This window comes from Ostrinia nubilalis, chromosome 29 (genome assembly GCF_963855985.1).
Source record: "Ostrinia nubilalis chromosome 29, ilOstNubi1.1, whole genome shotgun sequence".
In the NCBI taxonomy this organism is placed as follows: domain Eukaryota; kingdom Metazoa; phylum Arthropoda; class Insecta; order Lepidoptera; family Crambidae; genus Ostrinia; species Ostrinia nubilalis.
Window position 1 is genome coordinate 402,960 of NC_087116.1, and position 27,089 is coordinate 430,048.

The window sequence follows — 27,089 nt, forward strand, 5'->3', positions numbered from 1 at the left end:
AAGTCTCTGATAGCCTAGAGGACACCGCTATTGTCTGTTACACCACCAAGTACATCTAGTTTCTTTTTTTTTATGTGACAAGGACAGGAGGCAAACGAGCAGATGGATCACCTAATGGTAAGTGATTACCGTCGCCCATAGACACCTGCAGACCTAGGGGCGTTACAGGTGCGTTGCCGGCCTTTAAGGTGAAGATACGCTCTCTTCTTGAAAGCTTACAGGTCGTATCCGTCCGGAAACACCGCAGACGACAGTCCATTCCACAGTTTGGTTGTACGGGGCAGGAAGTTTCTAGAGAAACGTACTGTTGTGGACTACCAACCATTTAAGTGATGGGGATGGATTCACAGCTCTCGTTCTAGATTAAATCGGACAGACAAAATAAAATATGATTGATTTCAATTTTAATCGGCATTTGGCGACCACGAGCCGGAAGACGTAGCGTGGGCAGGCCTCCCACTAGGTGGACCAACGATCTGGTGAAAGTCGCGGGAGGTGCCTGGATGCGGGCGGCCAGGGTGGATAAAAATCACGATTTTTTTATTTAAAAATCACGATTTTTTAGATTAATTTGATTTTTTTGATTTTTATTAGGTTCTGCGATCATTTCTTTAGTTTTTCTTACGGAATACATTTTTATTTACTAGGCCAGTAGAATTAAACACAAAAATTGATGAAATCGGAAATAATTCCTACAAAAGATTTTTTTGCTTTAATGACTTCATTGGTTGCCCATTAAGACTCTCCTAAGTTTTCGACTTCGACGGAGTTGTGCTTAAGTGGTGGGGGCCCCCGAAAGCGGCGTTTTTTCGGTTTTCCGGTTATACCACGTAAAGGACTTACCCTATCGAAAAGTGGTCTTCATGACGGTTAAAGGGCACTTAATCCTGCATTGAATAAGACCAAATTCATATGTTTTGGACAAACCGTTCTCGCGCTAAAGTTCGGCAAAGTAGAAAATATACGTATAATTAATGACCCTCTCCACGTCCAATGGCTTGTTACCCACATGCTTCCAAGCCTTGTAAAGGGTCGCCTTAACCAGTGTAACCCTAACAAGGCTCACGAGTTTGATTCGCTTATCCTTGTTCGTCCCAGCCGTTCCTTAACTGCGGTTACTGCACCTCTTCCTGACACTCTCCTGGACGACTCTGTGTTACCTAATGTGGCTGCCTCTCTTCCTTGTACCCTCCTGTACGATTGCATTGCTTAGCTATATGCCTGGTCCAAGGTTCGACGCCACAAAATCAACTTTGTACGCGTGAAAATAGTTTAAATACTATTTTCCGTGCTTGCAACATTTTTCTTTACTGCTTCGCCTCTATTATTCGTAGAGTGATTGTATATATCCTATAGCCTTCCTCAATGTATGAGCTATTCAACACAAAAATAATGATTTCAATCAAACTAGTAATTCTTAAGATTAGCGCGTTCAAACAAACAAACAAAAAACTCTTCAGCGTTTTAATATGAACTTGTTGTTGTTGATTTTTGGCGTCGAACCTTAGACCAGGCATACGGCTAGGCAACGTAGTCATGCAGGAGGATACAAGGAAGAGGGGCAGCCACAGTAGGTAACACAGAGTCGTTCAAGTGAGTGCCAGGAAGAGGTGCAGCAACCGCAGTTAAGGAACGGCTGGGACGAACAAGGATAGGCGCATCAAGCTCGTAAGCCTTGATAGGGTTACACTGGTTGAGGTGGCCCTTTTCAAGACTTGGAAGCCTGTGGGTAACAAACCATTGGACGTGGAGAGGGTCATTAATTATACGTATATTTTCTACTTTGCCGAACTTTAGCGCGAGAACGGTTTGTCCAAAACATATGAATTTGGTCTTATTCAATGCAGGATTAAGTGCCCTTCAACCGTCATGAAGACCACTTTTTGATAGGGTAAGTCCTTTACGCTGTATTACCGGAAAACCGAAAAAATGCCTCTTTCGGGGGCCCCCACCACTTAAGCACAACTCCGTCGAAGTCGAAAACTTAGGAGAATCTTAATGGGCAACCAATGAAGCCATTAAAACATTAAAAGCTAATTATACTGGACTATACGTAGAATTGATGTATGGAACAGGCAACACCGCCAAAAAAAGTTAATTATGTGGTTATCTGAAAAATCGCAAATGTGATTGTATGGAAAAATCAAATTTTTCAGATTCTCCATACAAAACGACAATTTCATACATTAACACCTAATATTAACATTGTTTTCGAACATTACAGTTGATTAATATTAATTCCCAGCCTTTCATTAATTCCATTTTCGGTCATTGATTTATATCAATGATTTTTATAAAAAAAATCATGTAATAAAAATCGTGATTTAAATCATGATTTAAATCAACTTGATTGTCTTTGTCCAGCAGTGTACGTCTTTCGGCTGAAACGAACGAACGGCAACTAGGTAAGTTCAAAACATTCAACATTTAAAGATTTTCTTAAAACTTGTTTTTAATTTAGAAAGTTTGTATCCTAAATTATCCCTAAAAGTTCCTGACCCGACTGGAAATCGAACCGGGAACGCTCGCCTCAGGCGACCACCGAGCCATCTCGCGCCATCTGGGCCTTTAACTAATGACTAGTGACAGAGCCCGAAGTATCTTGTTAGGACCTGGACTGCAAGTTTAGGGTCCCGTGGGTACCTAAATACATCCTTTGCATATTAATTGAACCGTTTACTAAGAAAATAAACTTTTCTTTCATTATCTCTGGAATGCTAAAAAAGGGAGAGGCTTTGTATTTTTTTGTTCGGAGCACTCTGTCAGTATGACAGTGTGGAGTGGAGGTCACGTACAGGAAAACGTAGGGGAGAGGGGGGCAGCTTTGAACAATTTTCATAGTTTATTAAATATCTTCTAAATTTGACTGATTTCATTAATTTTTTCTTCCTAGATAGAGGTCATGGTTATCACACAACAAAATAATGATGTTCTTCTTAATTGTTCATGAACGCTTATTAAGATATTTACATTTTTGCACAGACCTGTAAATGTTCAAAACTGCCCCGTAGTCGGGGCAGCCTTGAACACGCCTGGGGCAGTTTTGAATTAGTATTTTTTTCAATGAAATAAAACGGAATATTTATGAATATGTATTTTTTAAATAATTAATAAATAAAATTCTAAATGATCAGTGTCATTTGGGATCAATTTAACATGTTTATTTTATTTTAAATCACTCTGTACAAAGTAACACAAAACTTAGGGATATTATTTAAAAAAAGTATATATAAGATATATCAATTAACTAAATACTAATAAACTTTCTGTTTAATGACACATCAAAGACAAACCTGCATAATTTTAAAAATATCAATCAACTACTAAAACTAGCTTTTGCCCGGACTTCACCCAGCTTGAAATTTTATCTGTTACAGTAAAGCAATCTGCTTATTTTTTATGTAAGAACCTTCTACGAAGTATTAGAAAACTTAAAGTTTCATAATACCACTGAAAAAAGAAAATTGATAAAGTTCAAAGGTGCCCCAACCATTTCGTTCAAAGCTGCCCCATGGGTATATTTCCAGAAAAAAACATAAATTTCATAACGGAACATACTTTTATGTTGCAATTTCTTATCAAATCTTCATTGAAACTATTTAAACTTCCATATAGTAAACAAACCACTCACTATTTTATAAAACTACGTCCACAAAAACCTTAGAACCAAAATAAAAAAGTGCGAAACTGGCAGTCAAAAACAAAAAAGCACTTTTACCGGTTAACCTACAGTTAAATATTAAAAATGAGATGTGACAGCTATGCGCATCAGTGCTGGCAATATAAATTATGATTTATACCATTGTAGCCTAAACCAGTGATTTTTAAATTCATTTGTTCTAAGCTGCCCCTGTCCAAAGCTGCCCCCCTCTCCCCTAGTAGTAAACGACCTCATAGAGGAGAGCAGGAAGGCGCTGGATGCTGGCAGTGGCGGGGCAAGACCTAAAGGACAATGGGCAAAATGGTACCCGGCTCCAATAGATATGTGTCTAGTATCGTTTGAAAGGTCTTACCAAGATGAACAACTTTTACTATGGCCACCAGCCTCAGATCTGGTTGTGTACGAAGATATACATACTTTTTTGCAGAATGGTACCCGGCTCCAATAGTTATGTTTGTAGTGTCATTTGAAAGGTCTTTCCAAGACGAACAACATTTACTATGGCCACCAGCCTCAGATCTGGTTGCGTTCGAAGATAAAGATACTTTTTGTGTAACCTAAGTATCATACAGTATGAAGGGGGACGCGTTCGGGGCAGGGCACCGACGAGATGGTCGGACGCGGTGAGGAAGACGGTGGGCGGGAGTTTGCATCGTGCGGTCCACACAGCTTATGACCGCAGTCTGTGGAGGAACACTATCTGTGGTCGCGATCCTCATCAGTGAGGGACCGAGGAAGAAGAAGTATCATACGTGTCCATCGTATGGTACTTAGGTTATGCGAGGCAGGAAGGGTTTACTGCTCCAGCATCCTTCCTTAACTCTATAATTATTGATGGGGATGATTGTGAAATAAATATTTTTATTTAAAGAAGTACTACCCCCTTATTAATAAAATTTTATTAATAAGGGGGTTGGATTAAAATGACATTTCCATACCAAATGACAATTTAAGCCAGAGTTCAACTAGGGTGTAACTTTTATTAATAAAGGGGTTAAAGTTTTATTACTTCTTAAGGGTTTTATTATGGGTTGCTAAAGTGAATAAACCCACAAGACCCAATAAGTCCATCCACAAGATGGACCGACGACCTCATAAAGGTAGCGGGAAGGCGCTGGATGCAGGCCGCCACCAACCAGCCATTGTGGAAATCATTGGGGGAGGCCTATGTTCAACTGGACGTCCTATGGCTAAAATGATCATGATGATGATGATGAAAGCGAGTAAAGGGCTAATAGCTTGGGTAGTTCATCGTAGGTATAATCCTTTCCTTTTCAATGCTTCTTTTAGTTATATGAATAGATTGTAGTCATAATACATACTCGTATACATGGATGATTGTGTTATACTTTCATTATAATACTTAGTCGAATTACTGCTTTCAAAACGTGAATTAGAACTGGCCCCATAGCAGACATTTTCCTACATCTAAAGGCCTTTTAAAATATATATTGGTTATGGCTATTGGAGCGGGTACCACTTTCCATACATTTGTGCCCATCATCCTTTGATGTGGGCAAGACAGATTTCGCGAGGCCTTGTTCAGTGGCGTCCTGAAGACGGATTTTATGAAATAATAAAAAAAAACGGGTCAATGGTCTATTCATTGACAGTTTCTGATTTCTTGATTCAGTGATTATTTTTAAAGGAATATTGCGCCAAAGAATAATGTTCGTCACTTAAAACCGTGTTGTTGCTTAATTTTGAGTCTGATTATGGCAGAATTTGTTTGGAAAAAAATATATTTTTATTTTTAACTACATTGTTTAGCTATCAAGAATTTATATTTAATAGTCAATGTTTGCATTTATTGTCGTATTGTGATATTGTCATCTCCACCTTTATACATTTTTTCAAAATGTTTGATGCGCGAGGCCCCTTGAACCGCGAGGCCGTAGGCGGTGGCCCACGTCGCCCACGCCTTACGCCGCCACTGGATGCTGGCCGCTACCAAACGGGTTATGTGGAAATCATTGGGGGAGGCCTAGTATGTACAGCAGTGGACGTTCTGTGACTGTGACTGAAATGATGATAATGTTGCTGTTGACAATAAAAAAATGTGTTTCAAAGGATGATCCCGGATTGGTTACGTTTCAATTTTATCAAAATCAGTACTCAGTTTATTTTAAAATCAAGTAACTGTTTAAGGGTCATTCCACAAAAATATGTCAACTCTTAGTCCGCGCCACATTTCACATGAAATATTTGTTAATATTTTATTCCAAAATTGTTAAATAACAGCTCGCAATGTGCTTTATTCATCACCCATTTATATTTTTTGAAACTATTTTTAAAACATCTTAAATTCCTTTTGAATGACCCAAAACGTCATTCCCTAGGCATGTCCGTACTCCAAAAGTTTGTGTTTTGGGACCCACATTTATAAAAACATCAACTTTATCCTTTGTTTTAATTAAGAATAATCTATTTAAATGTATATTACACCAAATTCTATTAATAAATCTATTTTCTGTTGGCTATCTAGTTCTATCTTTGGTTCGTATCAAGAATTGTATGTGTATGTATATATTATATGTTATATGTATATGTATGTATATATTAATATATTTTATGTTATTTGTATGTATTATTTTGGGTTAAATTTTACACTTTTGTTTATTATTATTTATTTCATTAGTGTCGACACCGCCTTCCCCTTCATCTGTTTTAAGTAACTGTCCTCTCTATAGGTTGTCTGGAAGAGATCGCTTCATAGCGATAAGACCGCCTAATTGTACCTTATGTGTTCCTTTTCTTTCTGTTTCCTTTTACAATGTGGTGTGCAATAAAGAGTATTTATTATTATTATTCTTCTTCTTTTTACACTTATGTGTCTCAGCTTGAAGCTGGTATTTCAGGAATGCACGGGCCTAAGCCAAGTGCATTCCCAGTACTAGTGGTTTTAATTCGGTTGCTGTGGATGTTCATGGTCTTGAAGAAACTTGCGAACTATTCGGCAAGTATTTAAAATTACTGCTTTTTGGAGTGAAATGTATGTAGGTTTCGGGATGTTTAGGGTAGAAAGTGACTGATGCAGCTGTTTAGGGATAACACCTGTGGTAGATAGTATTATAGGAACAATGCTTACCTCGTTTAACCGCCACATTCTTTTTATTTCGTCTTTTAAATCTATATATTTGGATAACTTTTCGGCTATTGAGTTTTGCAAATTATGCGTGTTAGGTATTGCTATGTCTATTATGTATGCGGTGTGTTTATCTTTATCATGAACGGTGATATCTGGCCTGTTAAAATGTGTTGTCTTGTCTGTAAGTATTGCACGGTCAAAATAGATTCTGTATTTGTTGTTTTCAAGAACTGGTTCAGGTGTATATTTATAATATGGAGTGAGTTTCTGAGGTATGAGCTTAAACTGCTGAGCTAATTTTTGGTGGATAATATTTGCAACTTGGTCATGACGGTGTTTGTAGTCTGTCTGCACAATTGATTTGCATGCGCCTGTTATGTGCTGTATGGTTTCAGAGTTGCTATTACATTTTCTACAGCGGTCTGTTGGTAGGTTACGGATCTTCATAATGTATTTCTGGTAATTGCGAGTTTCAATTACTTGGTCTTGTATGGCAATCATGAACCCTTCAGTTTCAGGGAAGAGTTCGCCACGACTCAGCCACGCGTTCGACGCCTCTTTGTCGACATTTGGTTGGCATAAGTCATGGCGATGTCTTCCATGTAGAGACTTCCGGGACCAATCTTGTATCTTAGTTCGCATATCATTTAGGGTTTCATTGGGTTGATTCGATTTGTCATGTAAATTAAGTGGGGTAAGTTTAGTGTCGCTTTGAACTGTCGCTTGGTGAAGAAGGGATGTGTCAGCTTTTTGGTGAAAATAAGATCGGAGTGAGGTAATTTGTTTATTGTGCAGATTTTGTATGTCTATTAATCCTCTGCCTCCTTCATGCCGAGGCAGAGTTTGTCGTTGTATACACGCTCGCGGATGATGCTTTCTGTGTTTGGTCAGGGTTGTATTTATTGTTGTTTGTACGTTCCTGAGCTCTGTCCTAGACCAGTTTATGATGCCAAATGAGTAAGTCAAAATAGGAATTGCAAACGAGTTTATTGCTTTAGTGATGTTGCGAGAATAAAGTTGAGATTTTAAAATAGAATTAAGTCTGTGTTTGAATTGCTGTATTAATTTTAGTTTGGTGTTCTTGTATTCGATTAGCCGTGCTTGATTATAGCCTAAGTATTTGTAGAATTCATTCTCTTCCATTGAGCTTATTTGTGGTCCAGATTCTAATTGATAGCTATATTGTTGAATTTGTCCAGCTTTTACAGAGTTAATTTTACATTTATCAATGCCAAATTCCATACAAATATCTTTGGAGTATTGTTCAATAAGGTTAGTGAGACCGTTTAGGCTGTTCTGTGTTTGAGCGTAAAGTTTGATATCGTCCATGTACATGAGATGGTTGATGAGAGTCATGGTCGGTGTATCTGAATCGGCATACTTGTATTTTAGTTGGTAACCTGCTTCTGTATTATTTAAGATGTTTGACAGGGGGTTTAAAGCTAGGCAAAACCAGAGAGGACTAAGGGAATCTCCTTGGAATATTCCTCGGTTTATCCTGATGGGGTCTGTCTCGTATTCAGCTATTTTAAGTCGCGTTACCCATTTTTGCATTGATATTTGCAGGAAATTTGTCAAGGTTGGGTGAATTTTGTAAATATCTAAAACTTTTAAGAGCCAGGAGTGTGGTACGGAATCATAGGCTTTTTTGTAATCTATGTACATCGAATGTAGTTCGCCTTTAGTCTTTTGTACTTGACGTAATATAATGGAATCAATTGTGAGCTGTTCTTTGCAACCTTGACTAAATTTTCTGCATCCCTTCTGCTGTTCTGCTAAAATATTATTATTTTCGATGTGTTTGTAAATAATATCTGTGATACAAGCACTTATAATTTTGTAAATTGTTTGGAGGCATGTTATTGGTCTATATTTAGCGGGGTTGGTCGTGTCAGATAGATCTTTTGGGATCATATAAGTAGTTCCTACCATTATGTATTCGGGTATTGTTAGTGGGTCCTGGATAAAATTATTTATATGGTTATGTAAAAAGGGGTGGGTATAGGTAAGTTTTTTATACCAGAAATTGTGTAGCTTGTCAGTACCTGGCGATTTCCAATTGTGTAGCTTCCGGATAACTTCTTCAAATGTGTCGGTTGGGATGAAGTCAAATGTCATAGGAGAAATATTTTCGTTTCTGTTATATTCAGCACTTATCCACTCAGTCTCGTCATTATGGTCCTTTGCCTTCTCCCATATTTCTGCCCAGAAGTTTCTCAAAGTATCTGGTGCTGGGGGCCTGCTTGGTGTTGTTGGAGCACTGGAAGTGGTATTAGTAGTAGCTGATTTTAAATTACGGTAAAAGTTTTTTTCGTTGAAGTGGAATTGTGAATTTTGTGTTTTACGGAGTGTACATGCCTGATATCTTTTTAATCTACTTGTTATAACTGTGAGTTTTTGTTTCAGCGTATCTATAAATTGAGTAATTTGTGTATTTGGTTCCTCGTGTATAGAGTGTATTTTGTATTTTTCCATTATTCTTTTCACTTCATCAGATAGCGCTGGGCTCCTATTTCCATTCTTGTACTGACTTAGCTTACCTATTTTCGCTCGTAGATCTTCTTTCTTCTTCTCTAATCTGATTTCCCACTTTGGTTTTCTAGGCCCTGTTTTTTGAGATTTCTCCGTTGGGGTTGTAGAGAGTTTTGCTCCATTACATTTTGCTGCTGCATAAGCAGCACAATATATAACGGTTTGCAGTGTTTTATAATCTGTTTCTGTGTTCAACTGTTCAGGAAGAATATACCTATTTATGTAATGTACTATGGAAGAGAACTTTTTTGACGTCTTTTGCTTAGGTATAAAAGGGCGAGTGGTAGGATCAGTATCAGAGAAACTGGAGAGAGCTTCGCTGAATGCATCTCTTATATTTTGACTGGTTTCTGAACTCACTTCTTTACTTCTGTGTGTCGGAAAGCTAGAATAATCATTTGATTCTGGATTCTGTGTACTTGTATCAGTGTTAGTGTTTTGTATTTCATGATGGCAAGTTTCTACGTTATGATGTTGATCTTCTACCAGATTTGTTAAATCTGCTTCGGTAGTTACGGTACTTTGAGTCCAGGGAAGATTATTGTGAATTTCTACGTGTTCGGTGTTCATTAAGAGTGGTTGGTGTATGTAAGTGTGTTCGTGGTTGTTTGCAAGGTCATTAGCAACTTCATTCTTTATTCTTCGTAATGTTGTTTCACAAAGCAATTTATTATTAACTATTGATCGTCTCTGGTCCGCTAATCGCTGAGGGGATAAGTGTGAAAGGTCTGGATGAATCTCAGTAAATTTAAGGTGTAGTTTAGTCCTATACGCAGTCATGTTCGATTCTAAGTCTGTAACTAGGAAAAAGCATCTAATTAAACTTTCATTAAGCTGGTCGGTCCATCTCATTCTGCTACTAGCGTCAGATGTTGAAGGGGTATTACTCAATGCTGTCTGGATCTCAAGTTCTTCAGCTATTTCTTTTTTGATTTCATCGATTCGTGTATTGCTTATTAATTTGTTATATAGTATTAAACGCTTTTGGTCAGCGACTCGTTGTTCAGAAACGTGTGAAAGGTGTGGATATGTTGTAATAAACTGTTGGTGTAGCTGTTTTCGGTAAGTAATTTTAATCGATTCCAATTTTGTGATACGGTAGTAGGACCTGATTATTGTTTCATTAAATTCATCGGTCCATTTCATTCTTTTAGTTCTCGATGCGGTGGGCACAGTTTCACTGACAGTATTTGTCTCCTGCGCAACATCCACTGAGAACTCACTATTGCTTGATACTGGTGATGGTGCAGCGAAGTTTTCGTAGGATTTTGGTGATGAATTTGGGGACGGGAATAGACTCCGTGTTGAAGATATGGGGGATGGAGAATCCCGGCTGGTTTCGGCTGTAGTAATTTTATCGACGGGAGCCCGCCTGCTCAACTCCTCGTCGCCGGCGGATCGCATGCTGGAGCACCCAGCACCGGCCCCAGGTGCGCCCCGGCGATAGCCCCCGGGCAGCGACTCTATACTCAAAATTCTTTTAGAACGAAGCTCCATGATGAATGGGTCACCTTTACCTCGTTGGCCGCGTAAGTTTCAACAGTACGCGTGTCCGCCCCCCACGTGGCCAGGTGTTCGGCTCGGACGAAAGGTAGGATTTTGGGGGGCTTATTATTATTATTATTATTAATATTTTGCGGTTTCAATAAACAATAATTTGATTTTTTTTAGTTGAAAAAGAGTCTACAGTTTTTAGCGTCATTCCCTCGCCACGCACTGATTTTATAATTTTGCGCTTTAATATGTAATTAGAAGTGAATAATATTTAGTTGAGTTTAAAGTACGATACGAAGTTATCCTCAGACCATACTGGCTTTGCGGTAGCCGTTTTTTGAATTAGTGCAAACGTGCCAGTTGTTACCGAAACATGTGTTATTCCAGTCACTTCGTCAGTCCCTAGTTGAGTAGCTTTATTGATTATAATAGGAAATTGTATATAATTTAATAGTATTTACGTGTTTTTTGGCTATTTTCGGCACATCGTATTAAGCATCTTATAATATAAAGTTAATCTGCATTTGTGTTAAGTTTTACTCCAAATCGTCAGTCCCTAGAGCGTCAGGCCCTAGCTTAAACGGCACTTGGGACTAAATTACTAGTTAGGGAATGATGTTTTTTATATAGTGATAATAACAAAACAACTACATTATGTGTATTAACTTATCTATAAATGTTAAGGTTAAAAGTTTTATACTTTATTAGAAGTCATATAGGAGTAATGTAGTATGAAAAAATTGAAAATTATAATTTCTCCTAAAATAAAGCATAAAGTGACTGGCCCTTTTAGACATAACATAATTAATTAATAAACAATAATTTACACTAATAAAGTATTCAAAAGCATCTTAAAAAAGTTACGGACAAAATGACGTCGAAAATATACAGATTTTTATGGAATGACCCTTAAATGTTTAATTCACCTAGATGAAATAATTTCAATTTAAAATAAAGGTTTGAATACTGTTTTAATTACAAGAAAAGGTAAGAAAATCTGACCAAAATACACCGAACCATGCCATGCGGGCAAAACTCGCACTTGACCGACATTTTAGGCAAAGGAATACAAAAAGCAGAGCCGGTAGATTATACAGATTATGTCGCCACGTGCAGTCGCCGGAAGGCGGTGCATGCCGTAAGATTTGGATTGAAAAAAGGCAGAGGTTGGTAGTCGGCGACTATAATCAATTGACATACTTACTGGTTTATTAGTTGTGAAAAATATTATTACACGAAAATTTTCAAATTCATAAATTAAAATTTGATAAAGACACTTTCAGACTCTCTTTTTGGTACAATTAATTTAGAAGAACATAAAAGTTTGCTACTTGATCAATTAATTACTTACACTTAATCAAAAATTAATTATGCGTTAAATAATTATTTTTTACATCACATGACTAAAGATGATCACAAAAATCCAGCTAAGAAGTGCTATCTAAAAAGTCAGTTATTTCACCAGAAAAATGTTCTCATCCCCTGTATTTTTTTGCCAATGCCAAAACGTATCACATTTTGACAGCCGCCTTAAAACGGATGTAGCTAATTTCTATTTTTCACCCCAAAATAAGCTGTTTACGACAGATCCGGCTTTACGCAAACGTCAGCCGAAAATAAGATCCAATAGGGCATCCATTATTCTATTTTTTGTCTGTTGCCGTCTTCCCGCCTTTTCTCGTTTGACAATTGTTTTTTTTTTCAAACTTTTTTTGGTGCACGCGTGTGCATAGGTTGGTAAGTCTCGCTAATTATTTTTTTATGGTACCGGAAGTACGGTATAAATCGCGGATTATGTGACGTATTAAACACTATTTACATACTTTTAAATATGTAACTACTAGTTTATTGTAAGAAATAAATTATATTACGTAGAACACAAGAACTTCTGTATTTAGTTTTAAAATCGATGATCGCTGGAAAATAAATTGATTCCCTAAGTTAGAGCGGCGGGTAGGTAGCTATTTACGTTAAGTTTGTCCCTTAATCTCAAATCAGACGCTTATTGCGGCTTGGAGGCTCATGTCTGACACCTTACAACCCAAGAAACAAAAACGAAGGCGCGACTTACTATTGAGAAAACAATTCTTAAATGAATCGTCAAATCCTAAAGAGTTGACAGAAAATATTAATAAAGGAACATAAATGTCGGTCCCAAGATCTATTGTACAACAAACAATAAATGGACCTCTGGGGTGGACCTTCACAATTTAAATAAAACCAATTCCATCCGCCCGGAAACGGAAGTCAGTTGTAAACACGAATGAAAGGTTTTTAAAAGTGTTTTTATAACTTCCTACAGAGGTCGCTTCCTTCGGGATCGGGACTCTTTGGATGTTGAATGGCCACTGTCTACGGGTATAGGTGTACCAGAATCTCATGGCAAACAAAAATATTGGAAAAGTGTGTTTTTCATATGGCCATTGTCTATGGCTTTACTGTCACCTGTCAAAGTAAATCAAGAGATCTGTCAGCCGCTGCAGAAATTTTGTAATCTCTTCATGCCTATTTGTTATTATTGTGAAAAAGACGAAAAAGCTCAAGCAAGTCATATTGTTTTCAAAGTGTATTGTAAAATAAGGCATAATTCAAAGTCAATCTTTGATTTTAATGCGCGTCGTTGAGTTGACAGTAAGTTGGAGTGAAATGTTTTGATACTTAGTTACCTACATTTAGTTTATTACCTAACTGCGTCAGAAGGAGGGTTATGTTTATTTTTATATTATTCTTACCTAATAGCTGCTTTATCGGGGTTTTCAGGTGTATTTCATGCATTGGTGCAGAGGAATGGTGAAAATGTTATGACCATGTAAAGAAAATTGAAAAAGATTTCATCAAGCAAGTTTGAGTAATTGAAATGCTGAAAAAGCGATTTATATTATACAGTGTGAGTCACGTTAAAGTGTACATATGAAAATAGATGAAACTAGACCTATTTTTATCGACAAAAAAGAGGTCAAAAAATTTTTGAGATTTTTTTTTAATTTTTTATAGATTTTTTTTTCTTCCAATTACTTATTGTAAAGAAAACGTAATAACTTTTAAACTAAGCGGTATATCCTGATAACATAAAAACAGTAATAATGCTAAATAACAGGCGATACTATAAAACTACATAAAATACACAAAAAATGCCAACAAATAATAAAAATGGATACTTTTTGAAAAAAAAACTGCTTTTATTTTCGTGTTTTTTTGTTATTTGATAAATTTCTTCAAAAAATGCCCCTATAACAGGTAGTTTTTATTACTTTGTATTATTCTCTATCGTATTATCATTGTAAAACCAAGAAATGCATGTTTCTATCCCTATCACAACATTTCCTATGATCGTTTAAACAAAGGCATTGGCAAAAGGCATGCATTTTATGTATTTTTTTAGTATCGCCTGTTATTTAGCATTATTACTGTTTTTATTTAATCAGGATATACCGCTTAGTTTAAAAGTTATTACGTTTTCTTTACAATAAGTAATTGGAAGAAAAAAAATTCTATGAAAAATTAAAAAAAAAATCTCAAAAAATTTTTGACCTCTTTTTTATCGATAAAAATAGGTATACAGTGTGAGTCACGTTAAAGTGTACATATGAAAATAGATGAAACTAGACCTATTTTTATCGACAAAAAAGAGGTCAAAAAATTTTTGAGATTTTTTTTTAATTTTTTATAGATTTTTTTTTCTTCCAATTACTTATTGTAAAGAAAACGTAATAACTTTTAAACTAAGCGGTATATCCTGATAACATAAAAACAGTAATAATGCTAAATAACAGGCGATACTATAAAACTACATAAAATACACAAAAAATGCCAACAAATAATAAAAATGGATACTTTTTGAAAAAAAAACTGCTTTTAAATTCGTGTTTTTTTGTTATTTGATAAATTTCTTCAAAAAATGCCCCTATAACAGGTGGTTTTTATTACTTTGTATTATTCTCTATCGTATTATCATTGTAAAACCAAGAAATGCATGTTTCTATCCCTATCACAACATTTGCTATGATCGTTTAAACAAAGGCATTGGCAAAAGGCATGCATTTTATGTATTTTTTTAGTATCGCCTGTTATTTAGCATTATTACTGTTTTTATTTTATCAGGATATACCGCTTAGTTTAAAAGTTATTACGTTTTCTTTACAATAAGTAATTGGAAGAAAAAAAATTCTATGAAAAATTAAAAAAAAAATCTCAAAAAATTTTTGACCTCTTTTTTATCGATAAAAATAGGTCTCGTTTCATCTATTTTCATATGTACACTTTAACGTGACTCACACTGTATTAATACCTCTTTAACTTGATCATCTATTTGAAGAACAAGAAATGCAAGTGGAGTTCTTAGAATCGTTTTCTAGTTCTGAATGAAGTGATAAGTTATAAGTAATGATACTTAATAAAATTATTTACAGTAATATACGGTTTACTTATTTTTCAAGACATGTTCCTATGTTAAAAACCCGATGTAAAAATGTATAGGTAGGCATTCGTACTTCATGTTCATTAATATTAGTCATAAATAAAAATTAAACAGTATCAAGATCGTTTAATCCAATTTCCCCAGTATTGCACTCAACAAAGTTTATTTTCCCCATTTGCCATGAGATTCTGGTACACCTATAGGTGTAAAGGTAATTAAAAACATTGTTAGTTTGTATCAATACAATTCTTCCTAATTTTAAAAACACAACTGATAGGATACAGTGCTTTCCAAGGTTTCACTTTTCCATTTTCTGTGTCGATTGTAAAAATTAGGGTCACGAATTCAATGTCTCAGACTTAGATTAATAAAGCTTTATTAATCTAAGGTCTCAGATAATCATAAGTTTCTTGTGTTCCAAAAAAATGTGAGGCTATGTTCAGGAGGAAGTAGCACATTTGACTAAGTACCTATGGATCGGTAACAGCGTTGCCAGTTTTTTTTTTTGCCAAGTTGGGACTTTAGTACTTTTTGAGTGAAAATAGCGGGATTCTTCCGTCAGAAGCGGGACATAGTAAAAAAACGTATATAATCAAAGGTTTTTCAAATATTTCTCTTTTTATTTTACTTAAAATTACGTTTACGTGACAATAGATAGCAAAACTAGCCATAGAAAATGTATTGTAACAAAAAAATAAGATTTTAAATCAGATTTACTCTATCGTTCAATTCGTGTTTAGAATAAAAAAAGAAAAATCGAAATAAAAAAATATTCTTTAGAATAATATGGCGTTTCAAACAATAGTCTGGTGAAGTGAGTGTCTCTCTCCGAAAAGCGGGACAGAGCCTGTCCCGCGCGGGACATTTAAATTTGATTTAAAAATCGGGACGTCCCGCCAAAATCGGGACGTCTGGCAACGCTGATCGGTAAGTAGTACCACTCATCATAAGTGTACCTACTAATTTATTTTTCTAAGAATCCTGTACCTATTTAAAGTTTATCACTTTCATGATAGGGTATAAAAAAATAGGCTACCTATTTCAAATAAATTGCATGACCTACATCCCACATCCAATAAAAAATATTCTCTAAAGCCGTGTGGTGTGAAAAAAAACTATTACAAAACGGCCTAATCAGCCCATAAACTGTATCTACAAGAGATAAATCAGATTAATTGACGTCTATTTTAAAATTAACGACCTACAGCAAAAAAGGTCCCGAAAACATGGCTCGACGTGACGCCATCACGAAAATACATTTGCGCGGGAAATTGAGACTCCGGCGGAAACATACACACTAATTAATTCTGTAAAATCTTTCTCAGAACAGCTAAAGAAAAATAAACCTTGTAACACGCACGTAGAACACAATTTCAACTCGCAAAAAACGAACATACGTCATTCAAAAGTTCAAATTTGATACGGAAACGATTAGTTTCAAACCGCACGTTGACAGGCAGGATGCGAGAATACATTATCGATTCAAAAACAATTCTCCGTCCTACTCACACTTGTGGTAAACACATATGAGCGAAAGGGATAGTCGTTACAGCCCGCATCCGGCCACAGACGGCGCATGCTTGCAAATCCTTTTGAGGTTGAACAACAACATAACTCCGATTACAAACTCAAGCAACTTTGGACTTTGTTTCTCTTACTAATACAGTTGAAGTTGCAGTGTGCTGAAAAGTCAATTGAGTTACTTTTTAAATGAGTTGTAAAGGAAGACATCTGCATTCATTCAAGTTCGGAATAGAATCGAAAATTCTTTCATTCGTCGTTCGCTCACCGTCGAGAGCGCACGTGCTGTTTTGACTACGTTTTTACCGATATCGATATTTTAAAGTTTAACCAGTGATTATTTTGTGTGTTTATTGAACTCTTGTGGTTTGTGTGTGGAATTGAAGAACAAGAAAAACCCGGATTTTCTTCGCTTGTTTATTATTTATGGTAAGGATTAATTTTACCCGCGTAATTTTATTTTATTGTGATTTTATCTTTTGAGAAAATTATTCAAAAATCTATCAGCAGGAAGCGATTTATTTCTGTTATGACCAAAAATGGATTTCTGAAGGTACTGAGTCAATTTTATAAGGAATTTTGTGTCAATGTTTTTACAGTTAATGTTGTCTGAATTTTTTAAATGATGTGAAGGTGAAAATTTAAAAAATATCCGGTTAGCTGAACACGGCAGGGGTTCCCGTCTAAATTAATTAGGTATGAAGCGCCTGTGCGCTTAGCTGAAAATTCGGATTTGAATCCAACAAGAGCGTCAAGAGCTCGCGCTCGACCCTCAATATTTAGAAAACGGAGAACACATTTAAAAGCTACAGAGTAAAATTAAATGCCCTAATGGTGATGGGGATGATGATTTAAACTTTTAAAGTAACCGAATTTAGAGTCAAACAATTTGTGTTCCAAATTATAATCTGCTGCTGAGAGGTAAAGTAGCATAAGGATCTACTGATGCATTTAATAAGGGATCTCAAAATGACACATCAATAATGGAATCATGGCACATCAACGCAGCAATGGAATTATGCAATTTGTATCTAACTGAAAGCGATTGGATTGATAGGTACTACTACTGACTAACCAACTAAGGTACCTGATGACCCAATCGTAGTCGTATAATCTCCATGTATTTAGACTAATTTAAGTATCGAAAGAATAACATCACACGTTACGTTCTGTAAAACGAACAATTAGAACCATGACTAAATGAAAGGGTTATGCCCACTTAGTATGGGACCTTTGGCCTGAGGTGGACAGACATTACAGCATGTAATTTGTTATTTATTAAATAGTCTATACCAGTAAGAAACAGAATATAAATATCATTTTGTATCCAAGTCCTTAAAAAATTTTTTTTTTGCTTAAGACTAGAAAGGTTAGAAGCAAAATAAAACACCATTTTTTTTAAATATTATTTTTTTAATCTGACTCATGGGTCAATAAAATATTGTCTAGGAACTAGGCAGGTGGAAATACATGTTCCTGATACCTTGGCCAGCTCAAAAACCACAAAATTGTCATAACATGAGCACAGCAACCTACTGTTATTCGGCCAATATAAGGGCAAATGAATCCTCATCCTATCATGTGTTTGTTGGGGCTCCACAGCATGTGTAGCAGCTCGATCAGCTCACTGCCATCAGGGATGACATATTTGGTCAGATCCCCGCAGCTGAAACAAAGAAATTAATTATGGTATCATTCAAAATTCATTCTTTAAGATATTGAGATGTGATGTCAATTTTTATCTATCAGTAAGAAGTATTTGTATAGAAAAAAATATACACTTTGTTCAAATACATCAAGCCAATGTCTTTAATAAAATATAATGAAAATAATTATAAAAAAAACTTACTTGACAAGGTGAAATCTGTTCCATTATTACATTATTTTCGAATATGTGATTCTCTTTCCGTGTTAATATGCAGTCTATGGAACGTATTTGTAACAAAGATAATCCACGTTAACTGTGACCAGTGCTAGTGGTTGCTTCTTCATTTGAAATATTATTTGTCCTTGATTGGTGCAGAGCCACACCGTGGCCACGGTCCAACATGAGTGACAACATACACTGCTGTTATCAATCTAAAAAAAAAGTTTTATTAGGATTATGGTAATCTACGGTAAAGGTAGTTCATCAAATACATTGTAAAAGGTATTCAACAAGTCCACACGCTCATTCAATAACTTACCAGCTGAGGAGTCATCCACTGACATTATAACCAACTGAACTTGAATAAGCTCTAGGCTATGTCGCCTCCTCTGCATCATGTCAGCTATACAATTGATACATATCATAGGTTCCTCATGAGATTGAGGAATTACTGGTTGCATTATCCAAAATCGGGCTGGGGTTAACATTGGGGCTCGGGTCGGAGTCCAATATTTTCAGTGTTGCCATGTTAATAATGTGGTGATGAATAAAAATAATCGATATAAAAATCGATTGTATTTTTTGATGACTCGAAATAAGGTGTGTAATAAGGTGTGTGTGAAATAAGGTTTCATTTAGTTATTTAAATATTTTTGGTAGTGTTATTGGAATATTAAAAAGGTTTTATAAATGTCATTTTAATGAATACGTATTTAAAAAAATACTAATTGTCATAGTCGAAAAACAATCGATATGAATCGATTCTTACCGATAAGATTCATTTTGGCAACACTGAATTGAGTGTTAAAGACAGGAAGTTGTAATTATCACATAAAGTACTATTTTAATTGGATTTTTATAAAGGCAAATTGATACAAAGTTACAATAAGTGAATACTTTAAAAATTAATTAAAAATTTTTGGCAAATTCATATTTTCATTAGCAGCTTGTCCACGCCAGGCCAGAAATGAACATTGTCCTTTTAGCGAAAAGAAATCGAAAGCGTTACGAATAGATCGGTTGATTGCAACGGGTTTTCAATTAATTAATTAGTTACACAAGCTTCAATCAATCAACCTTAATATCTACGCTTTAGGTAATTACAATTTTCTCCGATTTCTCGTGAACGTCCGCGTCATTTAGATCCGTAATAAAATTTCAAGGAAAGATTGATCTACAATATTTTGACCACTCATAGAACAGAATCTATGAGAATATTTCTTTAACTAAGAAAAGTTTATGGTAAAATTCGCACCGTTATTCACAGGGGAGTAAAAGAAAGTAACGCCATAGCAATACCGCTAGAATTAGCTATTCTGTGACAATAATTTAACCTCGTTTAGCAGCGGGATGCTAAAAACCCGCAGCGGACAACAAAACACGACTTTCATTCCCATCTCTCCAATTGCCGACTTCCTAAGCCCGACAAAAACAAAAGGAAAGTTCGTCTCACCATCTCACGATTTGCGGTAATCGCCCCATTGTTGTTGCCGCCTAGGGCTGGAATAGCGTCGATGTCGACAAAAATCTTACTTCCACCACAGAATAAATACTAGCTACTCGTTACGTGTTTATGGTCTAGTACTAAAGGAAGACATTAAAGTTTTCCTAATCCGATGTGATTCGATGGTACTAGATCTGCAAATTGAAAAATGTCTTGGTAATTCGGTGTCAAGTGACGTTGTAGGTAAATGTAAATTCCAATTGTTATGCAAATATCTTGCGGATTTGCTATTTGAGTTGATAGCTCAACGACATTAACGCCCGTATTCACAAATGATGCTTGCTTAAGTGAAGCAGATAATCGAACGCACAGTGTTGAATAGAGTTCTGTGATTGGTTCATGTGTCACCCTGTGCGTCTACGCGTTATCAAATAGTTATTGTAGATGTCAACTCCAAGTTGCCAAAATTACTAATTTTCTGCAATGCATGGAAAGTAGAATTTAAATTGTTTTACTGATTGGAAGTTAATCATAATTATATTGCTGCTGCACTTTCAAGAATTCAATTTTATTAAAAACTAGCTTTCCACCCGCGGCTTCGCGCGCGTGGACCCCTGAACCCTATTTTTTTCCAAAATAAAATTTAGCCCATGTTACTCGTGGATAATGTAGCTATCGAATGGTGAAAGAATTTTAAAAAACGGTCTAGTAGTTTTTAAGCCTATTCATTACAACCAAATAAACAAACAAAGTTTTCCTCTTTATAATATTAGTGTAGACAAATAAAAAATTTGACTCTAAAATCGACAACAACCATCGAATCTCACCTCATCTCTATTTAACGTTTGGCAGCTCCTTTCCCGCGCTCCGCACTTCCGGTACCAACATGGCGTCAGACAATGGCGGGAAACTGTTGCGTGCAAGAGTCTGTGGAGACTGCAACCACTTGACTTGGTGTTTTGTAACGAGTCATAAATAGGACAAAAGTTATAAATAAAAGTCATACCGTGGAAATAAAGAATCCCACGAAACATTTTTAGGGTAAAGTAACGCCAAGACGAACATTATTGCTTGCACTCTATATTAATCAGATTAGGGACAACTAAGCTCTCAACACTCATCATAGCATAGCTTTCTACGTGAATCTCTAAAACCCTAGAAAAAAAGCCTAATTTAAGGCTTGGTCCTTGGCGGCTGTTTCGTGAGTTCAGTAATTGACAAAATCTAAAAGGCGTAGGCGTAAGTTTTGTGTCACAATTAAACGATTAGCAACTATAACTTAGGGAGAGTTTTATTATAAACACTGTGACACGAGTTAGAAGCTTAATAGTTGGCGCCCAACACGGTAAAGTAAGTGAAAAAAAAAATACAATTTCACTTCTAACAAAATGTGCTTCAAATACGCACCTAAAAAGGAAACTAACTTATTCTCTAGATGTGCATCTTATCTAGTAATTATCTAAACTCAATTTGTAAACACCCACATTACAAAAAAAAGTATAACACATTACGCACGCGTCACGAAAGTAATAAAAACCACCAGTTCCTTTTTCAAACCGGCCGGTAGTGTCGATTTCAAATATGGTACGTCCGGGAAGGCGCGCGCGCTTCCGGCCGGCTGAACCATAGTTTTTGATGACGCTGAAAAAAATAAACAGTTGCCAGTGACTGCTGAGCGGAAAAGTGGTAAAAAAGGTTTTTATACAAGAAATTATAAGCGGACGCATTATGCAATGGTGCGATGGTTTTTTAAATTACACTTGAATGAGTAAGCGTTTACACAATAACAACGAAATTAACTTTACATTAAAAAATATGTACGACGGTCTGGTGAAAGTCGCGGGAAGGGACCTGGATGCGGGCAACGTAGGACCAGTCGTTGTGGAAACCCTTGGGGGAGGCCTTTATCCAGCAGTGGACGTCATTTGGCTGAAAGGAGAGAGAAAAATCCATAATACCTATGTTCGCATCACACTTTTAGACTTAATATATGTTCTAAATTGACTCAGGTAAGAATCGAACCGATTTTGCACTGCGATTCATCATCTATACTGAATCTCAGCAAACCCAGACGCCTGGGAAGCAGAGAGAGTTCAACGATTAGGTCGAATTACGCGAGGTCGCGGGTTCGATCCCCGATGACCACTGAACTGTTGTGATAAACCCCCTCTGATACAAGCCTAAATTAAAACACAAATTAAATCTAAGCTATAAAAGCGAAATGTCACTGATTGACTGACTCACTCATCACGAAATCTCAGAAACTACAAGTGCTAGGAGTCTCAAATTTTGCATGGGGGTTCCTTTTAGAACGTAGGTGCTCCTGCTCACTAAGAACGGATTTTACGAAACTGGGATCCACGCGTACGAAGTCGCGGGCGGCCGCTAGTAACTTACGCCCGTATTCACAAACGATGCTTGCTTAAGTGAAGCAGCAAATCGAACGCACAGCGTTGAATAGAGCTCTATGATTGGTTCGTGTGTCACCCTGTGCGTCCACGCGCACTGTGAGACCTCATAGTAATGTTTGTGAATACGGGTGTTACCTATTATTGTTGTAGGTTTCCGATAAAGTAGAACTAATTTCTGAATTGAACCAACCGTTATTCGAACTCAAGACTGTCTTTCACGTTGTTTGTTATTATAAATCTGCAAATCATCTACAGCAAGTATTTACGTGATTCCAAATCAATTACATAACGTCCATATCCATTAATCTGTGGTAATAGACGTCGTGGCCCACATCCGTTTCCGGTTGGACACAAAATGGCGGATTTCGTCAAATGATCGGTTTCCCGCGCTTTGTGTTCGCTCAATGGCGGCGGATATCCCATGTGGATGAATACACTTCCTAATGTTATTAATGTGATAAAGACACAATAGATGGCGCTGTCCTTGTAGTTAGAAGATTGTTTCGATTGATTTTGTGACAATAACAAAATCAAACACACATTTTTATTGATTGTTGGGGTCAAATGATGGTTTTGTTACAGACCTACACAATGCCGACGCAAGCGCGCTGTGACCGCGTGCCGCCCGCAGACGGGGGCAAATGGGACGCGCTAGACTTGCGGGTGTTGCAGGAAGATGACCTACCTTTAGGTAAATATACCTATTATCTACATACAGGGTCCTTCTAAACTAGCTACATTCCTTTTAATGGGGGCATCTATACGGTACACTGAACAAGTTCACCAAATTTGAGTATGTGTTTTATAATGATTTTACAAAGTTACATTTTCTAACAAAAATAAAAATTCATTTCGTCTTACTTAATGGAACATGCTGTATTTTTTACTCACACAACAAAGCTGTAGTGTATTCATTCTGCACAGGAACACGAGACACAACACACACAACGCTCACTACCACTGCACACTTTTTTGTTGTTTACACTCACGTCATAACAACTCACAGCAGTCGTCACAGCTGATAGCCGATTAGCTGATCGACTGATTGGGCGAGCTATCACTTCAATGTTGCAGGCCTACTCTCATATCGTTGTCTATCCTTATTATCTTATGTTAATCTCAGTAAAACGGACTCACGATACCATCGAAAAAAGGCCATGATTTTTAAGGCGTGTCTTAGTAAATTTATTTGCATTTGTGCACCTGTGCGTCATAGTTCACTTCACGAGCACTACAAAACGCACCTTCACACAAGAAAGCTAGTCAAAAACTGAATTAAATCAAAGCGCACGCGCCGACAAATGCCGACAAGCCGCACGCCTTTTGTTGACACAAAGACGCCGACGCCGCCAAAGCAAGAGCCGAAAAGTTGGCATAAGCGTACAGTCGACAAAAAAGAAACTTATTTGTTTATTATTTTATCTGCTTGCTTTAGATTTCAATTGATTCGAATCTAAATTGTGGTGTTGAGTATTTCATGGTAAAATATCCTATAACAGATAATAATTAAAAATTAATGAAACTTATTGTTTTGTGAAGGTAATTCAATGGCCTAGTCAATTATTTAGAAACATTAAATTAGACCATTGAAGCAAATAAAACTCTTCAATTTGTTTGTATTGATATTCCATTTATCCTAAATCAAAGTCCATTCTTAAATTAATCGTTAATGTCATCATTTCTATTACAATAGAAAAGTAGATGAGGTATTTATTTGTACCTGTGATTTAACAATAAACACAATTTTAATTTGAATAGTAAAATAAAGTTTGTTGCATTTCTTAATTTTATTTTGGTGAGTGTACATTGCGCTAGCCGGCGGCCGGCGGCACGTGTCTAAAGGCGGCGGCAAGTTCGTTTGCTGCGCCGGCTAGTGTTGTACGATACGACACTCGAGTCTTGGAATCTTACTTATTAAAAGTTTGAAGAAAATAAAATAGCAATGAATTAAGACTGTGTGTTTATTATTTTATTGGACCGTTTTAACTTTTTGATTACGAAAATCGTCAGTCTTTAGATGGATACTTCTGATTCGATTATTTGCGTTTAATGCAATTTTATTGATATTACATTTGTATTGTGCGATTTATTTTATTTTCAATTAGGATATAACATACGGATGATGATATGAAATCACTCATTATTGCCTATTAGTATACACCAACTCAAGTTCATGTCATGATTCAGTCTAGCTCAAAGAACTTAAAATACTCGAAAGGACTCGGAAGACTCAATTATTCATGTGACTAACGAGTCCTAGTCTTAAAAATAAACTCAAGTCTCGAAATAAAGACTTTAAAGACTCGAGGTTCTTACAACACTAGCGCGGTCGGCTATTGTGAGGGACGGCTGTCTTTGATACCACCGTCTCCGCCACGCATAAATAAGGATGTCAACTCCAAAATTCTTTCTAATCTTAACAATAATAAAACTATCATTATTTACTTTTATATTTTTTTTGTGTTTCTACGATGATTTTAATGATTATTATTTCAGTTTAAAATTGATAGTTGGGAACAATTATTTACTTCGGAATACTAAAGACTGCCGATAATCACAGGTAGATAATTCGATAGCGTTTAGTTTCTGCTATGATCGAGTCAATTACGAATCACATTTTTAAATTGCTAAGGGGATATTAAGCGATTAAAATTAACATGAAAAATGTGCCTGCTTTATCGTAACAATAACCGTAATTCTAAATTTCATAGTCATGGTAACTATCCCATTTGTGTATGGCATAAAAATAAGTCATTGATTTCGGCAACTAACTTTTTTGCTTCGTTTCGTTGCTACGTTTGAAATAAAAGATTTTTGCAAGCGCAAAGGTATTTTAACGAACTTTTGAATAAACATCATTCCATTAAGGCCACTAAATAAGTACTTACCACATAAGATTTTTTTATGTTACCAAAAATAAATAAACTTTAATTTTCTGCTTAATTTAATTCCTTAAATAACTAGTAGTAGCCCTAGAATAGCTTGTGTGGCGCCGCCCGCCGGTCCGTCGTCCGGCGGCACTCTTGTGTTCGCGGCCAGTGGCCCAACGGCAGCACAAGCGCAATGGCGGCCATTACGTAAGCTCGTGTGCGTGCGGATTTTTGTCAGTGTAGTAGTGAATCAGCTGAACAGGGTGTTGTATTGGGTTGATAAGAAATGAAGTTGTTTCCTTAATTATCTCGGAAACTAGCCTGAATTTTTGGCTCAAACTTTGGGAACGTATTCAGTGTGACGTATACATGCTCCCATTAAACGGAACGTAGCTGATTTAGAAGGACCCTATATACATAGTCTACATCATTTGACTATTTTTTTCATTATTATACGCATATTAAGCGTAATGACAATGAACTCGAAACATTCTTAACCGCTGCCTGGGGGCAGGTGAGACTCCCGGCGCCCTGAGAAGGACGCTGCTTCGTCATAGAAACCGTGTCGCGAATATCTGGCCATACCCTTAGACTTCCGCGGCAGACTAAAGGGACAAAATAATTATGTGAACCTCCCCAACCCATGTGACCAGCGCGATGATGGGGTTACATATTGAGTGACAAAACTAGCACAGTAACATTCCATGCAATTCCGGCGTTTACCAGCCACATTTCCCTAAGTCCTCATTAACGGTTCCATGTCTTTTCTTCCAGATCCCCGCTCATGGGGCCGAGCCGAAGTAGGCCGCTGGGTGTCCCGGCGGGGCGGTCTCCCGGAACGGTTCCCAATGAACGGGAAGGCGCTCTGTCTGATGAGCAAAGATATGTTTGCGAGCAGGGTGCCTGATGGGGGACACATGTTGCATCAGGTAAGGCAGAGTCGTATGTTTTTATACATAAAGACATCTCAGTTAATTTAGGCATTTTTACCAGTTAACTTTCGGGCTAACAGAAGATTTCTAAGAAGCCCGAAAGTTTTTTTTTAAAGATTATTAGGTAACAATTTGTATTACACAAATTACTAATCCTAGTAAATACTAGTCCCGTTAGCCCTTCGTGTTAAGCTGAATAAGCTTATGTTACTAGTGGACTCACCACAACAGTCGAGCGCGCAGCGGTGGGATTCGAACCCGCGTTCCTCGGATCTCGAGTCGGCCAGTCCGACCACTTCACCGTTGGGCTATCGTGGCTATAAGTTAACGGTTTCATTTGAAAATTACCAAAACCGGTTCTACGCTGACAGAAACTATCTAGGACTAAGGTAGATCCAGGCATTTTTGACCCCACTGCAAAAAAGTTGCGACAATTTAGTGGGGAACGCTACTAAAATTTCCCATCGGCCCCTACCGCCAAAATATTTTATTTTTTAATGGGAACATTTTATCAATGTAATTTTTGTTTTGTTCTAGGACTTCAGAAGGAGGTTAGCGAAAGCACTCGCTTTACAAGAGCTGTTTGAAAAATTGTCGCCGAAATAACTACTTAATTCTCTAAAAAGATTCACTTAAAAGTACCTTGAGGCTATAAATTCCTCAAAATAATATTGAATCAAGTTCTTTTGGATTTATGAACAATATTTTGCAAAAAGTCTGTAAATAGTAGAAATTTGCACTTATATTTTTGTGAATCACTCGTCAGTATTATAATACCAATTTTTCGCATTGTTTTTTAGTTTTAGACAACTAGTTTTAAGTATTATTTTTGTATAATTCCTCTAGTCAAGG

At 36.5% G+C, this 27,089-nt stretch overlaps 1 protein-coding gene and 2 long non-coding RNA genes across 4 annotated transcripts in view; 2 read left to right on the plus strand and 1 right to left on the minus strand.

The window, feature by feature from the left end:
• Positions 1 to 27,089, plus strand: part of LOC135085706 (uncharacterized) — a 463,562-nt gene that overhangs the window by 304,249 nt on the left and 132,224 nt on the right. The gene's annotated exons all lie outside the window — the stretch shown is intronic.
• Positions 16,983 to 27,089, plus strand: LOC135085644 (ets DNA-binding protein pokkuri). Its single transcript, XM_063980415.1, has 4 exons — positions 16,983 to 17,142; positions 23,018 to 23,126; positions 26,080 to 26,234; positions 26,775 to 27,089. Exons 1-4 carry the CDS (start codon positions 17,140 to 17,142, stop codon positions 26,841 to 26,843), a joined length of 336 nt encoding a protein of 111 aa, XP_063836485.1. The 5' UTR covers positions 16,983 to 17,139; the 3' UTR covers positions 26,844 to 27,089.
• Positions 17,923 to 19,086, minus strand: LOC135085626 (uncharacterized). The gene is made up of 3 exons (XR_010260169.1): positions 18,900 to 19,086; positions 18,563 to 18,792; positions 17,923 to 18,379 (listed from the first exon to the last, which is right to left on the minus strand). It is a non-coding gene; the product is annotated as an uncharacterized LOC135085626 (long non-coding RNA).